Source organism: Cucumis melo, chromosome 2 (assembly GCF_025177605.1).
Source record: "Cucumis melo cultivar AY chromosome 2, USDA_Cmelo_AY_1.0, whole genome shotgun sequence".
NCBI classification, from domain to species: domain Eukaryota; kingdom Viridiplantae; phylum Streptophyta; class Magnoliopsida; order Cucurbitales; family Cucurbitaceae; genus Cucumis; species Cucumis melo.
This window is the reverse complement of record NC_066858.1, coordinates 5,331,720-5,347,914: the sequence shown is the minus strand read 5'-3', so window position 1 is coordinate 5,347,914 and position 16,195 is coordinate 5,331,720. Positions and strand designations below refer to the sequence as shown.

The window sequence follows — 16,195 nt, the reverse complement described above, 5'->3', positions numbered from 1 at the left end:
TTACAGCAAGTTGGAGATAGCTCGAATAGGAAAACAATAACACCATTTTATTTATAAGAAATAAGTTTTTCTAATGTATACGTTTAAACTACCTTATACATTAAATACATCTATTCTTAAAAAAATTAAGTCTCAGATTATGCCACCCACAATAAAAAATGTACAACTCAAAAAATTGAAGAACAAGTTAGCATACCTATTTATAAAATTCAAAAACTAAAAGAGTTGAATGGATATTGGGTTGTGTGTTTTAGTAAGTGAGTAATTTGAAATATAAAACCCACCAAATATAACACTATGTTAAATATAAATTTTTTTTTCCAAAAAGAAAAAAGAAGTAAACATATATATATTTCAATCAAAAGTCACTATCTTAATGTTTCTATTCAATATAGAATATGAGAGAAATATTATTCACTTGTATATACTATTGATATTCTTTGCTTACTCCTTATCTAGAATAATCTTTATCTAGATTACAACGAATAATAAGGAAAATTGACCTCAATTATGACAATTTAAGAATATAAGATATTTAAATTTTGTCACATAATTAGCGTTGTAGTATCTCTTATTAATAATTTTTTTATTTTTTTAATTTTGTGAAATGCTGTGGAATTATAATCATATTAAAAAATTTAAAATTAATTACTATATTGGTTAATATCCGTTAATGTAATAAAACACTCAAATATTTGTGGTTCGTATAACAAAAACAAAAAGTCCATGAAGCTGGTAAAATGATTTCATAAATTCTAGATTTTCTCTTGATATTGCAGACAATTCGTCACTTTTTTTTTCTTCTTTTTTGCGATTTATTCATTTTCTCTTCCAGATTTTTTTCTTCTATTTTTGTTCATCATTTTTTTCTTTCTTTCTTTATCTTCTCTTTCTTTCTTCAAGCTAGCTCCTCTTCCAAAATATCAAGATCATTTAAATATAACTTTGATATGATGTAAACGATCACTTACCATAGTCAACACGATCTGTAATGACTCAACTTTTCAAACTAAGCAGAGTTCATTCCTTTAATACTAAGACACTTCATCTAAACATAAAAATTAATAAAAACCTATCTAAAATCAAGTAAACATTAAAAAATAAAAAAAGCTACCTTCGAGCCTATTTCAAAGAAATTTAAAAGTCCACGGCATTGTTTATAAATTCATCGAAAACAAAAACAAATAGATGTCCTAAATATGACTCATTTTCGATCCTTAAAACTAAAAATAGTAAAAACATTAAGAGAAAGCATTTAAAAGAAAAACGCTTCCACATGGCGATCACGAGTCCCTCTTGCCCTTCACAGCAGGTCTACCTCTCGCATTACCTTTACCTGAAAAAGTTAAACATAAAAGAGTGAGTATAAAATATACCCAGTAAGAGGCCCACTACTAGTCTCGTTAGGGGTGAGAATGGTTAGCTTCCTATTAGGGGATACCCTGCAACATATTAGTCTAGTGATCTCATAAGATGCACACATTAGTCTAGTGATCTCCTAAGATCCACACATCAGTCTAGTGATTCCCAAGGATGCACATATTAGTCTAGTGATCTCGTAGGATACACATATCATTCTAGTGATCCCGAAGGATACACATATTAGTCTACTGATCCCAAAAGATGCACAAAAAGTGGTGATCCTGTAGAACACCATGCCTACAAGGTACACTACCCCTCAATCCATTCTAAACAGTTCCATGACAGTCACATCAAAACACATTTAAAACTAACAATTCAATCTCTATGCATAACCAGTCAAACCATCCAAGTTTAGTCAATAGTACAGTCGATCAATATATCTAAGCTACATATAATAGTCAGACCATCTAATTTCAGTCAACAGTACAGTCCATTAATATATCTAGGCTACACATAATAGTGAAACCATCTAAATTCAATTAATAGTGTAAATCATCACTACTTTCTAACTACACATAATAGTCGAACAAGCTCAATCAATATATTCCAACTTTCGTATCAGTCAATACATTCCAACTTCAATATGAGTCCAGTAGTAGAAATCTCTTACCTTACGCTTAGCTAAGATCTTTTATCAGATTAAAGTCCAATAAACTAAAACCTAAACATATCGATAAGAAAATCAAACACTATCACAAACCAAAACCCACATTCAAAACACTCCAATGCGTCATCCACAAACTTACCCAGGCAGTGGAGAAGTCAAATTCTAACCAAACTTTTCGTATAATCCAAGAACTCAAGCTCTAACACCTTCAAGGATTTAACAGTAATTCAACCAATTAACCCAACATTTTAATCCAACAATTTAATCTGACAATTACACTTAAAATACCAATGAAAACAGCCACAAACCCACAGTCTCATCCTTACCACAAATCTCACAATGAGGTAGAAGCAGCAGCAAGAAAAAGGAAAGTGTTAACTGACAGCTTAGCTTGAAAGGCGACTCGATGCACACGGTTAGGTGAGACAAACGACTGACGAAAAGAAAACACGACTTGGTTTGATTGGACGACGACGAAAGAGATGTTGACTGAAACTCGACTTCAGATATGGCCAAAAACTCACGACGGAAAGATCAGCGGACGACTACGAAGAACCTCAACGCAAACAAAAGAAACATGATGGTGGGCAGTTGGATTTTGTGGGGACGCAACGAACAACGCTCGACGAGGAGAACGATGGAGATGGTGGTCATCAGAGCTAATAGAAGAGAAGAGAAGAGAGGGAAGGCGACGACTCTAGGTTCACGATGAAGAAGAAGAAGAAAGGGGAATAGTGAATGGCATGTGAAACTAGGTTCCTTTTTAAATTAATAATAATAATAATAACAACAACAATAATAATAATTTAAAAATTATATTATATTATTATTAATAAATATATTTTTGCTTTTCTTTTCCTTTTTCTTTTCTCTTTCTCGCCAAACTCAAACAACATAACTTCCAACAAAATTAAAATTTTAATAACATAAGATAATAATGTTAAGAAAAATTCCTCGAAATTTTGGAGCATTACATGATCGTTTAGCATGGTCAACATGATCATTTAGATTTGAAGCATTTTTTCATCGTTAAAAAGAACTACACGATCGTGTTGATACTACCTACACGACGATGTATCATTTCCTACACGCTGGGGGTATTCATGATCGTTTAGAAGAAAAATTACACGTGCAAGTGTAGCTGAGTAATTGCATGTTGACTGGGGCGTTTTTGGTACTTGCCATTGAAGGTTTATGAACTTTTTCCATTTTCAAAATTGTTCTATACAATGTAAATATTTTGTTGGTTTGTTATATTTTTTAAAAATTCCTATTATATTTGACGAAAAAAATAATTTTGTATCTGATAGGGTCTTAAATTTTTTATCATGTCGAAAATATATTAATTAGTAGAGAATATATATACATATAATTGGAGACTATAAGATTCAAAGTAATTTTTTTTTAAAAAAAGATATAAGATTCAAAGTTTGGGATATGTACATCTAAATTTGTCCTTATATATATGTAAGCTTTTTCAACATATATACACATCAATATGACCTGAAGAAGGTTTTATTTGATTTTATTCACTTGAATATCAATCCATATTAATATATATCTTTATGTTTCTTAGACTTTATTCAATTGAATCTCAAACCACACTAAACCCCTTATCTATCACTTTAACTGAATAATTAACTTTGAGAAACTAATTTTTGTGCTTTACTGCAGATCACCATGATCTTGCATCTTGCACTATTTAGTAGTATAGGAAGTATTAATCGATATATCATAAATTGACGCCATTGCTTGGGAGCGCCTAGATTTCTCTTGGAAAAGAGTTTTCTACATTTAATTATTTTTTTATTCTTCTCTTGATTTGTATGAATCCATGCTCCTAGGATCGAAATTCGGTGTTGTGTTTTGCAGATCTTGGTAGGGAGGAAAGGCGAAGAAGAAGAGAGGTAAAAGAGTAAAGAGCTTTTCAAGAGGATATTTGTCTAAAAGCACTTTAGAGAAAGAACTTCCAAAGTAAGAAGTTGAGAGCATGGCAGACATTGTGCCACACAACAGACCTTGAGGGGTCTAGTTGCACCTAACTTTACCCAATAGTCCCTCTGCATTACCTATCCTAATACGATTGTAATTTTGAACTTAAAACTATGTTAATTCACATACTGCCTATTTTCTATGGCTCTGTAGATGAGGATCCACTCAATTTCATCAAGGAGTTCTATGTAGTGTGAAACAACATAAGACCACATGGAGTGACTGAGGACCAATTGAATCTCAGAGTCTTTCCTTTATATTTGAAGGATGATTACCAAGGATTGGCTATATATACGCCTTGTAGGACCTGTGACCACCTGGGCCTAAATAGAGAACTTTTTTTGAGAAATTTTTTTCCATACTTCTCGCGCCACCCAGGTCAGAAAGAAGATTCATGACATCTCACAAGCAAATATCGAGACACTACACGAATACTATGAGCGATTTAAGTGCATGTACAACAGTTTTCCTCATCACCAGATTTCTAAGGCTCTTTTGATTCAGTACTTCTATAAGGAGTTAGTCTTCAATGATAAAAGTACTATCGATGCAGCTGCGAAAGGAGCCTTGGTGAATAAGACTCCAACAGAGGCCAAAACTTTAATTTCCATTATGGCTGCTAATAACAACAGTTTGAAATGAGATATCTAGTCCATCTGTCCACCACATCTTCAAAAGAGGTAAGTGAGCTTGGATTTGAACTTGCTAAACGAACTATTCTTAAGAAACAAGTATTCATTCCACGAGGATGACAATCTTATGAGTTTGTAGCTGAGGTGAACTATATTGGAAACCAACAAGGTGTTAGGTTGCAAAATCAAAATTGTGAAGGAAGCAAAGGAAATATTCAGGGAGGACAAGGATATGATAATTATATAGAAAACCCTTAAAGGACGAAGCAAAAGGCCTTTGGAACACTATTTTGCAGCTGAAGCAAAATTTGGAGACTACCCTCTTCCTGTGGAGTTTGGCTACAAAGGTAACCTAGTTCGCCAATTCAACAGGTAGACTTGACACCAAGTAGAGAAAACTTCCTTCCTCATTGATGTCATACGTGCAAAACGTTTGTGCCATTTCTAATACCTTATGCTCTGACAAGACCCCTATACCTGCTGCTAAGCCTGTGAACCCTCTTAATGAACCCTAGAGGCCTAGGATACAGTTCAACCCTCTTATAGGATTTATTTTCTTTAAAGTTACTCCTATTTCATTTCTAAGTTGTTTAGTGGGTAATGTGGCATCCAAGAAAAATGAAGAAAAGAAAAGTCCTCCACCATCACCTGGAAAGATGAGACCAACCAAAAAAGTTAAGAAAAACTTAGTTAAAGTTCATCCTAAGGAGGTTGTAGTTGAGGAGGAGAACAAGTAGGAGACCCCTATTAAGTCTTTAGCTTAACTATCCTAGGTCTTGCATGCTTAGAGTAACATTATCGGATCCATGTGTTAAGACTAAACCAACTGATTTCCCCACCTTTCATAAAAAATAAAAAATATATATATGTGTAAAAATAAACCAACTTTGTTTTAGCTTAAATCAAGCATGACTTGGACTTTAAATGGGTCTTGTCAAAAATCTTATTCAAATTGTAATGAGGGCAAGATTCCGAGATAAGCAAAAAAAAAAAAATTGAAAAGGGAATTGTACTTGAAGTAGGTGTGCAAAAGTACTTGTTATTACCACTTTGCATTAGAGAGCTGCATTTTAATCTTATTTTTGTCAAAGTAGGGAAAAAATGAATTGAGGGTTCTTTAAATCTATTCTATGTTTTGTTGGGCGGCTTACTTAGAAGGGTCTTAGACTCGTTTATACATGAATAGATTTGAGGTAAGAATTCTAATATGTTACATCAATTAATTGCTTGTTTCTGATTCTAATATGAATTATGTGTTTCTTTCTTGTGACTATAAAGGCATGAGAAAATCATGTAAGAATTCTAGCAAACTACCTATGTGTGACTGTGTGTTTTTTATGTAAGTAACACAAACTGCTTAGTTAGATGTTCTTAACTAAAGATGTTATGTTTCTTGTTACACTGTTTTAGTTTGTTAAACTAATCAGTTAGTTACTTAATAACTAACTTTGTATTAAAGTTTTCTCTATAAATAAAAATGGCTCACATTGAAGGATAAAATTCATTCATACAAAAAAAAAAAAAAACTTTTGGTTGTTTAAACCAAATTGGTACCAAAGCACCATAAGCTCTCGGAACTTATGGTTGTCCGGCGTGCTAACCAAATGACATTGACTAAGCATCCTGCTCAAAACCAAGAGGCATATTTAAATCATGTCCTTTTTCCAAGAATTACCTCGTGTCTCTTGCTGCCCGTGGAGGCTTTGGTGGAGAAAATTGAAGCAACCCTTCGATAAGTTCTTCAAAGACTTGAAGCAATGCCTCCCTCTCAAGTAATGCGTGAAGAATGACCTGAATTTATTTAACAATGGGGGATAATGTGGCATTTGAGGAGCTGGACATCAAAATCAGGACTAATATATCAAGAAAGGAGATTTGAAGCTAAAAAAGATAGGAGACTGAATCGAGTTTATCAAGAACGTCCCCTAAGATTTCAAGATTTGCTTTCAATATCCACAAGATTGAAGTTCTATGGATGATGAACATCAAGAAAGAAGATTTTGTTCACTTTATGATGATAGAAGAAGAGAACCAACCAGGTAAATTATGAGATAACCAGTCGAGTATAAAATGAAGATCAATTTGCCTAGTGATAACGATAAGATGAATATTGACCTTTAGATTGGCTTAAAAATACTGAGAATTTTTTTCAAGTTTGTGAATGCACCTAAGAAGGAGAAAGTGCACTTAGTAGCTTTAAAATTGAAAGCTAGAGCTTCAGCATGGTGGGGAGCAAATTGAAGTCAATAGAAGAAGAAATGACAAGAGGCTTACTATGTCATGGGAAAAAATAAAGAAGTTGATGAAGACTATATTCCTTCCCTCGAATTATAAACAAACCCTTTACAATCAATACCAAGGTTGTCACAAAGGAGTTGATCCATGGCTAAATATAGTGAGGAATTCCACCGATTGGAAGCTAGAACAAACCTAATGTAGTGCACAACATTTGATTACCAGGTTTGTTAGAGGACTAAGGTTTGACATCAAGGAGAAGTTTAAACTTTAGCCTTTTTTTAACTCTATATGATGTTATTATCTATGCAGAATCTATTAAAGATCTTATTGAAATAAGTCCAAAGAAACCTATTGGTGAGCCCCATAGGATGGCTTTCATAGCAGGAAGTCCACAACCATTAACAATAACTCTTCTCATCTTGAAGCTACTAAAGATCAAGAAAAGGAAAGGACCCTTGATCCAAATGGGAAGAAAGTAAAAATGAAACAAAAAACAAAAGCAAGCTGAGAATCTCTACCAACGACCAAATGTGAGTAAGTGCTTCTGTTGTGGTCAAACAGGTCATCTTTCTAATTCATGTTCTAAAAGAACCGTAGCAATTCTAGATGATGTTGGAGATTCCAATAATTAACAAGAAAAGGATTTTGATCAAAAAGAATAAGCCCTTGAACTAGATGAAAGGGAAAGACTTTCTTATGTACTTTAGAGGATTTCGATTGCTTCAAAAGGAGGCAAATCCCACCAGCAAAGACATAACCTTTTCAAAACTAGATGCACTATACTGAACAAGGTTTGTAATATGATCATTAATAGTGGCGGAAACAAAAAATTTGTGTCCAAGAAGCTAGTTTCTGCTCTTAACCTTAAGGTACAACCTCATCCCAATCCATACAAGATAAGGTTGATTACAAAAAAGGGAGGGGGGATACATAGCTAACTGAACTACGTTCAGTTCCTTTGTCCATTTAAGGAAGCTATGAGCACCAGATTGTTTATGATGTCCTTGATATGGATGTCTACCACATCCTATTCGGAAACCATGACAATATAATGTATAAGAAATTCATAAAGGAAAGGAAAACACTTATGAGTTCCAATAGATGAATAAAAAGATAATCCTATTGTCACTTAGTAAGAAGAATGAAGAAGGCATCAACTAAAGCTGACCAATAACAACATTTTGATCACCGTAAGTGGCAAAACATTTGTTAAAAAGAAGGGAACTAATATTTTAGGTCTTGTTGTTGCAGGTCATCCCTCCAACAAATGCTCTGACCATGTTCCTTCAAAAATCAAAAAATTATTGGAGCAATTTCCAAGCATCAAGGAAGAGCCAACTAAACTTCCTTCCCCACGAGACATACAACACAATATTGACTTAGTTATAGGCTCTTCCCTTCCTAATCTTTCTCACTATAGAGTAAGCCCAAAGGAGTATGCAATTTTGCATCAATATATAGAAGAACTCTTCAAGAAAGGACATATACAATTGAACATTAGTCCTTGTGCAGTTCCAACCTTATTAACACCAAAGAATGATGGCAATTGGAGGATGTGTGTTGATAACAGAGTCATCAACAAAATAACCATAAAATATCGTTTTCTTATCCGATAAATAAGTTGCTTACTAGACCAATTTAGAGGAGCTCTCATCTACTCAAAAGTAGGCTTGAAAAGTAGCTGCCATCAAATTCGAATAAAGTGGGGGGATGAATGAAAGAGTGCCTTTAAGACAAATGAAGGATAATAATTTGAATGGCTTGTGATCCCTTTTGGCCTTTCCAATGCTTCGAGTACTTTCATGTGTCTAGTACATCAAGTGCTCCACTCTTTTTTAAATAAGTTTATTGTTGTCTATTTTAATGATGTTTTGGTGTATAGCAGAAATGAAGAATATCATTTCCAACACCTAAAACTAGTCTTTGAAGCCCTGAAGAAGAATGAGTTGTATATCAATATAAAGAAGTGCACTTTCTGCACAGGAAGAATTTCATTTCTAGGCTTCATCATTAGCAATAATCAAATAAGAATGGATGAAGCAAAGCTGGAAGCTATGGCAAATTGGTCAATTCCCAATTCAACAAAGGAAGTCCAAGCCTTTATGGATTGGTATATTCATTCTAGAGGAATTTCTAAAAATTTTCAGCTCTATCACAACCCCAATAACTAATTGCCTAAAGAAGTTAGGATTTTCATGGAGAAAGAGTCAGCAGAGAAGCTTTGAAATGATTAAAATGAAGCTTAGCAGTCAATCGATTCTAAAACTACTAGAATTCAATTACCCTTTTGAAGTAGTCATAGATACTTATAGAGCTAGATCTGAGTAGTTTTATCTCAAGGACATGTAGTGGAATTCTTTAATGAGAAATTAAGCTATTCTTGACGATTATGGACCACATAGGAACAAGAGTTATATATTATTGTCAGTGCTTTGAAATAATATTGTTGGATATCCATTAATGGGAGCACTACTTTTGTCCAAGGAGTTCATCCTTCTCACATATCATTTTTCCTTGAAGTACTTACAAGCATAAAATATTATAAACAGAATGCATGTTTGTCGGATATTCAACATCCAACGTTTTGATTTCACTATCAAACATCAAGACGGGAAAGGGACCTTATTGACCATCCTCTCGGTCGAGATACTAGCATTCAACCATCTGCTAAATTTGTAATAAAATTTTGAAGATTTTGAAAAAATATGGAGCAACTACTCTAATCATATTCGTGAAGAGGACTTCCACATCATTGAAGGTTTCCTTTTGAAAGGCGACCAACTTTATATCCCTCATAAAACCCGAAGAGAAGCCTTGATCAAAGAAGGCTACGCTGGAGGATTGACTGGTTATTTTGGTCAAGACAAGACCTTCCACATCATTAGTCAAAGGTTCTTTTAGCACAAGCAAGAAGGGATGCCAATAATTTTGTAAAAAGGTATGCAATTTGTCAAAGGACTATAGGAACCTTAACAAATGTAGGTCTATATTTACTTTTGCCAATTCCTAAGAACACTTGGGAAGACCTATCAATAGATTTTATTGTAGGCCTACCCAAGACACATAGAGGCTGTGATGCAGTAATGGTAGTTATTGACATATTCAATAAAATGAATCACTTTCTAGCTTGTAAGAAAACAATTGAAGTTTATGTTGATACCCCCTTTTTAAGGTAGGTGGTACTGCTTCACGAGATTCTAAGACAATTATATCTGATAAGGATATCAAATTCCTAAGCTCTTTTTGAAAAATTATTTAGAAGAAGTTTGATACTATCGTAAAATTCAGCACCACTGCACCTCCCTAAATAGATGGCCAAACAAAGGTTACTAATCGATCCTTCGAGAATTTGCCTTCCATATCATAAAGCATAGAACAACCGAAAGTTTTCCTTTCAAAATTGTCTATACTATTGCTCCAGGCTTACTTTTTATTTAATTGATCTCTTTACTGGAGTAGAACATCAAGATGAAGCAAAAGTTATGGTTGAGCGCATTTAGAAACTCCACAAAGAAGTTCTAGACCATCTAATTATAAAATATAACATATTACAAAGAAGAGAAGTTTAAAAATAGAAGACAAGTCAATTTTCAAGTTGATGACCTACTAATGGCTCATTTAAGGAAGAAAAGGTTCCCAGCTGGAACCTATGGCAAACTAAAGGATAGGAAGATTCGTCTTTGTATAATCCTAGCTAAATACGAACCTAATGCCTACAAGTTAGAGCTACTAGAACAAATCAACACCAGTCCTGTTTTCAATGTCGCAGACATGAAGAAGTACCATGCCTGATGGATTTCAACTTGCTGACACGACTTGAGGTTGAGCCTAAAGCTAGGGGTGGATTATGATGTAACACAAACTGCTTAGTTAGATGTTCTTAACTAGAGTTATTATATTGCTTGTTATATCGTTTTAGTTTGTTAAATTGATCAATTAGTTACTGAATAACTAACTTTGTATTAAAGTTTCCTCCACATATAAAATCTTTCCATATATTGAGGGATATAATTCATTCATAAAAAAAAAAAGACCATTTAGTTGTTTACACCAGTTTTCTTCTTCCTTGCTCGGGACAATCAAATGATTAAGTTGTGGGTGATGATAGCATCAGAAATACGATATTCATTTTTGCTTAATTCAAACTCGTTATGTGATTTTACAATCTTATTGGATTGTGTTATAGGATTTGAGTATCATAGGTGAGGTTTGTTGGTAAGGCCATTTTTTAGCTAAGGTAATAGAGCAGTAGACCAGCGAGGGACGAGAAGGACTCATGATCGCCATATGGGAACACCTTTTCAAATGCTTTCGCATAATGTTTTTATTGTTTTTTTCTTAGTTTTGAGGATTGAAATGAATATCATGTTCAGAACACATTTTTGTTTCTTGGTGACTTTATAGATGATGTTTGTGAACTTTTAATTTGTTTGAAATAGTGTTGGAATACAGTTTTTTCTTCTTATTCTTTTATGTATACTACTTGATTTTAAACAAGTTTTATGAATTTTTATGTTTAGATGAAGTGTCTTTATATTAAAGTAACGACCTCAGTTTAGTCAGAAAAGTTGGATCGTTATAGTATATTTTATTATTTTTTATTTAAATGTCATTTATACAACTAGACTAACAATAACAATAGTAAAAAGATAATTAGGCCAATGGGTAAACGAAAGCAGCATATATATTCTCAATCCAAACAACACAATAGCTTAGGTAATTTGTTCTATTGACCCAAAACATTAAAATAACAAGATTGCAATATAAAAAACAAAACAACATTAAAATATAATAATGCCTTAGGAAATAGCTTTAAGGATTTATTATAATGGCATTTAGGAAATAGCTTTTAAGGAGGCTTTATTATAATGCCTTAGCAGATAGGTTTTGATGGGGTTGTGAATCATCTTCAACTGCGTAGGAAATGGGAGAACCACTTTGACGAGAGTTTTGGGATTCGATCCAAAGTTCCGTTTTTGAAATCAATGTAGTTTATTCCAAACCGCAGAGTATATCCTCTTGACCATTCAAAATCATCCAGTAATGTCCATGCAAAATATCCCTTTACCTTTACTCCAGCCCTACAAGTATATTCCAAAATACATCACTAATTAGTCAAAGGCATAGCAAATATAGTTTAGATGGTTTATATGAATTAAAATATTAACAAATACAGTAAAGTATCATTGTTTATTTCCTCTATGATTTACGTTTCTCTGTCCATCATAATATAGATAGTAGACAAATATAATATAGTCTATTACAATCTTTCGTATATAAATTATGATATTTTATTTAGTTACTCACTTCATTGATTCATGAAGTTTGATGAGATGTTGTTGGTAGTATTTAACTCTACCCTCGTCTCTAAGTAATTTCTCAACGTCGAGATCATCATAGTCAAGATATCCTGTATTTGAAAAATACACTAATTAATAAGACTATAATAAACATCAAGCATGTGCATGTATACATATATAGTAAAATTAATTGTAGTACCATTTTCTGTTATGTAGATGGTTGGATCTTTATAATGATGCTTTATATGTATCATAAGATCTTTCAGTCCTTCTGGATAAACTGCAAGCCAAGAATCTTTACGAACCTACAAATAAAATAAACAAATCATTTGATAAAAACAGGAATAATTGCATAAAATTAAATATTTAAACAAATTTAATATATATATATATATATATATATATATATATATATATATATATATATATATATATATATTCAAACATTTGATTACCTTTGGACCAATAGAAACTCCATCTCGATCAGCTACAATTCAGAAACACACAAATAGGCAAAGTCAAAATAGAGAGAAATTTAGATGTGTATATATGAGAAAAAGAAATGTAAAAATAAAAGATATATAACATTAGATGATCATTTTGATGTAATATTAAAATATAATGAATGCATTACTTGAAACATCAGCATGTGCATCAGTGACTTGGCTTGGTTTGTTAGGATCAACATTGGGATTATTTTTTGCATAATTAGCTGTATAGTAATTTATTCCAAGAAAATCATATGACCCTTTCACCAATGTAACTTCATCTTCTGTGAATTTGGGCAATCTCTCCTTCACAAGTTCTCTCATGCTGGCTGGATAATCTCCATACACCAAAGGATGCAAAAACCTACGAATATAACATTTAAATAGTTTCAATAACATAATAAGGTATTTCTATAATGGTAAGATTTCCGACTAATTATTATAAAATATAACAAAATTTTATTTTCTATCTCTGATAAACCATGCGATCAATCTCTATGTAGATATTCATAGATGCCTATTTGAGTCTATCACGAACACATAGTTAAATTTTACTATATTGGTAATTTTAAAAAAAATTCTCCTCCTATGTAAAAGGTTATATATTAATTATTTTACTTACCACCCAAGAGAAAAATCAAGAGCCCGAGATGCAGCTTTAACATCTTCGTCATGATTTGAATTTGGGACATACCAATCCGTATTCAATGTCACTCCAATTTGACCATTTTGATATTCCTACAAATACCATATGAGAAAATGGTCGATAAATTTGGAAAATTTTTTAATTTACTTGATCGAAATCAATAAATTATAAAATTTTGAGCTTTTAACTAATGGAATTAACAAAAAATCAAATTTAGATAATACGAGGGGAAAATATTACATATTTAGACTTGTAAAGTTTGACCGTAGCAGCATGTGCGAGAATTTGGTTGTGACCAACAATATACGGTTCAATTCCAGGATTTCCCTCGAGTTCACAGTCTAACAATTTCCAAAAGAAGCCTCTACGTGGTACAAGACCAATATGTGGTTTATGCTCAGAATCTCCACACAGATAATCAAAATGTTTCGAAGAAGAGCCTCTGCCGGGTGCAAATATCCCAGTTGCATAGCCATATGATGCAAAGATATTTTGCTCGTTAAAAGTGATCCAGTGTTTCACTCTATCTCCAAACTCTTTGAAGCAAAGCTCAGCAAAGTCTCGATAATCATCTCTAAATCAATAACAATATTAGGTTAAATAAGCTAAAAACTTTATTATATATTGACCATCCTTATTAAACTTCTATTTAAATATAATAATGGTTAGGATACAAATATAGCTATTTAAGCTTAATTTATTAAATACTTTAATTAACAACTAAAAAATTTTAGTTTTTTCCGCAGATCATTATTGTCAATATATATAATTATTCATTTAATTATTGTGGTTATTATATGCCAATATGAGTATGGATCTCAACTAAGGACTTATCATCAAAGATGTTTAAAAGTCAACCATATTATTAACTTAATTAAAAGGAGAGAGAAACAAAGGAAAAAAAGAAGAATTATTTTTCTTTTTAACAATACTATAGGGGAAGTATTTTGTTATGTAAAAACAGTAATTAATACTATAATATATATGTCTATAATTATTATATTTATGTAAAAAGGAAAAAGAAAGGCTATACTCACATAATTTGTTCGGACAAGAAGCCTAGATATTCATCTTCTAAAGCTTGAGGAACATCCCAATGGAAAATTGTTACATATGGTTGGATGCCTACAAATTAATTACAATTCCAAATATTGATCATTAAAATTACTAAGTTATTTAATTAAGCCAAATAATTTGGCTAAAATAATCAATTAGACCAATCCCTTTTAATGAGTCAATGAAGTATTAAGATATATAATACACCGACCTTTTGAAATGAGATCATTGATGAGTCTATTGTAATAGTCAATTCCTTCTTGATTCACACCACCACAAAGCTTTCCCGCTATGTATTTTCAAAACGTTGACAAAACATAAATTAACATATACGTAAGTTATCCTCAATTAAATTATATATATGCATATACAAAATCGAAGCGTAAGTACTACAAATTAACATACTTTTAAGCTAAATTAAATTCAACCCAAAATAAACTATGAAATTTTGAAATTATCTAATTTAAGATTTAAAGGAAAAAAAACAAAGAAAATAAGAAATGTGACAATTTTGAATTGTGTGGCCCTTTTAGGTCCGATGTGGGAAAAGTGAGCATTAGGGTTACTTTTGAAATCAAATACCAAAGTTGCCCTTAGTTAATGCTTTCTTTCTATCATAAAAGTGTCAGCTGCCAATCCAACCAAAGGTTTTCTTCATAAATTCAAATTTTATTTTTAAAAGAAAAATTAAATACACAAAATCTAAGGTAACTTTTTCACATATATGTTAAGTGATACTTAAATCCTTACTTGGCAAGACTCTGGACCATGAAATTGAGAATCGAAATGCATCAAAACCTATTTTCTTGATAAGGTTAACATCTTCCTGTATTGTACACGAAGAATAATTAATCAATATAACAATGTACATTTTCAATGGATAAATCAAGTAGTTAGGGTTAAAAAATTTGTGGTATGCCAATCTTTTAATTTTATGTACTGCAACTACATAAATCTCACAAACCGGGTATCGATGGTATTGATCAACAGTTACATCTGCATTACTGCCATCATCAATTCTCTCTGGAGTTCCACAAAAAAAAAAAAAAGTAACTTACTTCGTCATTTATTTAATTTATTCTTATTTTCCGTATTAAAAGAGAGAGAGGAAGAAAGAAAGAACCAGGGTGTTCATGAGTAAATGTATCCCAAATACTTGGTGTTCTCCCATATTCAAAAGCAGCACCCTCATACTGTTAAAATACAATGTATATATGTATACACATACGACGTACATACATACATATGCATATGTTAGATATTATTAATTTAGAAAATGAAAGAAGAAAAGTGAAAAGAAGGAAGTGTGTTTTTATGGTACTTGATAAGCAGATGATGCAGAACCAAAAACAAAGCCTGGAGGAAAGGTGCTTCTCCTAATTATACTGGGAATGAAAGAGGAGTCTGGAGCCTCTTCAGCCATTGAAAGTAGTATAAAAGGATAAGGGAAAAATATGCCAAAGAAATTAGAACCAAGAAATTAAAAAATGCCCTTATTATCCTTCTTGGCTTTACTTTGATTGGCGTGATATACTTCAACTTTCTAATTGCCCTTTTATAATGAGGCCAAGCTGCAAGCCACGGGATCCATGGGCTTCATTTTCTTTTCTTTTAATAATTATTTTAACATATAATGAGAAAACACACTTACCTATAGTTGTATCCTTTGATGTATTGTGAGTTACTAGCAGAATCGAACAACTACGGAAACATATAAAGCACAACAAACATATCAAATTTTGAAAACTTAGTTCGATGTTACGACATTTATATCTAGGAAGTTTTTAGTCCGATTGAAAAGATAATTTGTAAAG

The 16,195-nt window shown here is 32.3% G+C and overlaps 1 protein-coding gene and 2 long non-coding RNA genes across 4 annotated transcripts in view; 1 reads left to right on the top strand and 2 right to left on the bottom strand.

Annotated features, from left to right (window-relative positions):
- LOC127146549 (uncharacterized) overlaps window positions 1–16,195 on the top strand; it is a 61,283-nt gene that overhangs the window by 10,839 nt on the left and 34,249 nt on the right. The gene's annotated exons all lie outside the window — the stretch shown is intronic.
- LOC127146538 (uncharacterized) lies at window positions 1,102–2,753 on the bottom strand. Its single transcript, XR_007818019.1, has 2 exons — window positions 2,356–2,753; window positions 1,102–1,336 (listed from the first exon to the last, which is right to left on the bottom strand). It is a non-coding gene; the product is annotated as an uncharacterized LOC127146538 (long non-coding RNA).
- On the bottom strand, window positions 11,558–15,896 carry BG2 (beta-glucosidase 12). Of its 2 annotated transcripts, XM_008452228.3 has the most exons (13): window positions 15,703–15,896; window positions 15,505–15,574; window positions 15,346–15,404; window positions 15,132–15,207; window positions 14,593–14,670; window positions 14,363–14,450; window positions 13,566–13,899; window positions 13,302–13,417; window positions 12,826–13,043; window positions 12,647–12,678; window positions 12,391–12,496; window positions 12,199–12,301; window positions 11,558–11,972 (listed from the first exon to the last, which is right to left on the bottom strand). In XM_008452228.3, exons 1-13 carry the CDS (start codon window positions 15,802–15,804, stop codon window positions 11,801–11,803), a joined length of 1,554 nt encoding a protein of 517 aa, XP_008450450.3. In that variant the 5' UTR covers window positions 15,805–15,896; the 3' UTR covers window positions 11,558–11,800. The 2 variants fall into 2 exon arrangements, with proteins under 2 accessions (XP_008450450.3, XP_050936729.1); XM_051080772.1 differs by lacking the exons at window positions 15,346–15,404; window positions 15,703–15,896 and having other exon boundaries at window positions 15,505–15,687.

Excerpts from the sequence above, each read along its gene's own strand:
- BG2 (XM_008452228.3), bottom strand. The coding sequence starts at position 15,804 with ATGGCTGAAGAGGCTCCAGACTCCTCTTTCATTCCCAGTATAATTAGG. Across the intron at positions 15,405-15,504 it reads ATTTACTCATGAACACCCTG|AGAGAATTGATGATGGCAGT; the intron begins GTTCTTTCTTTC and ends GTGGAACTCCAG. Across the intron at positions 14,671-15,131 it reads ATGGTCCAGAGTCTTGCCAA|CGGGAAAGCTTTGTGGTGGT; the intron begins GTAAGGATTTAA and ends GAAAATACATAG.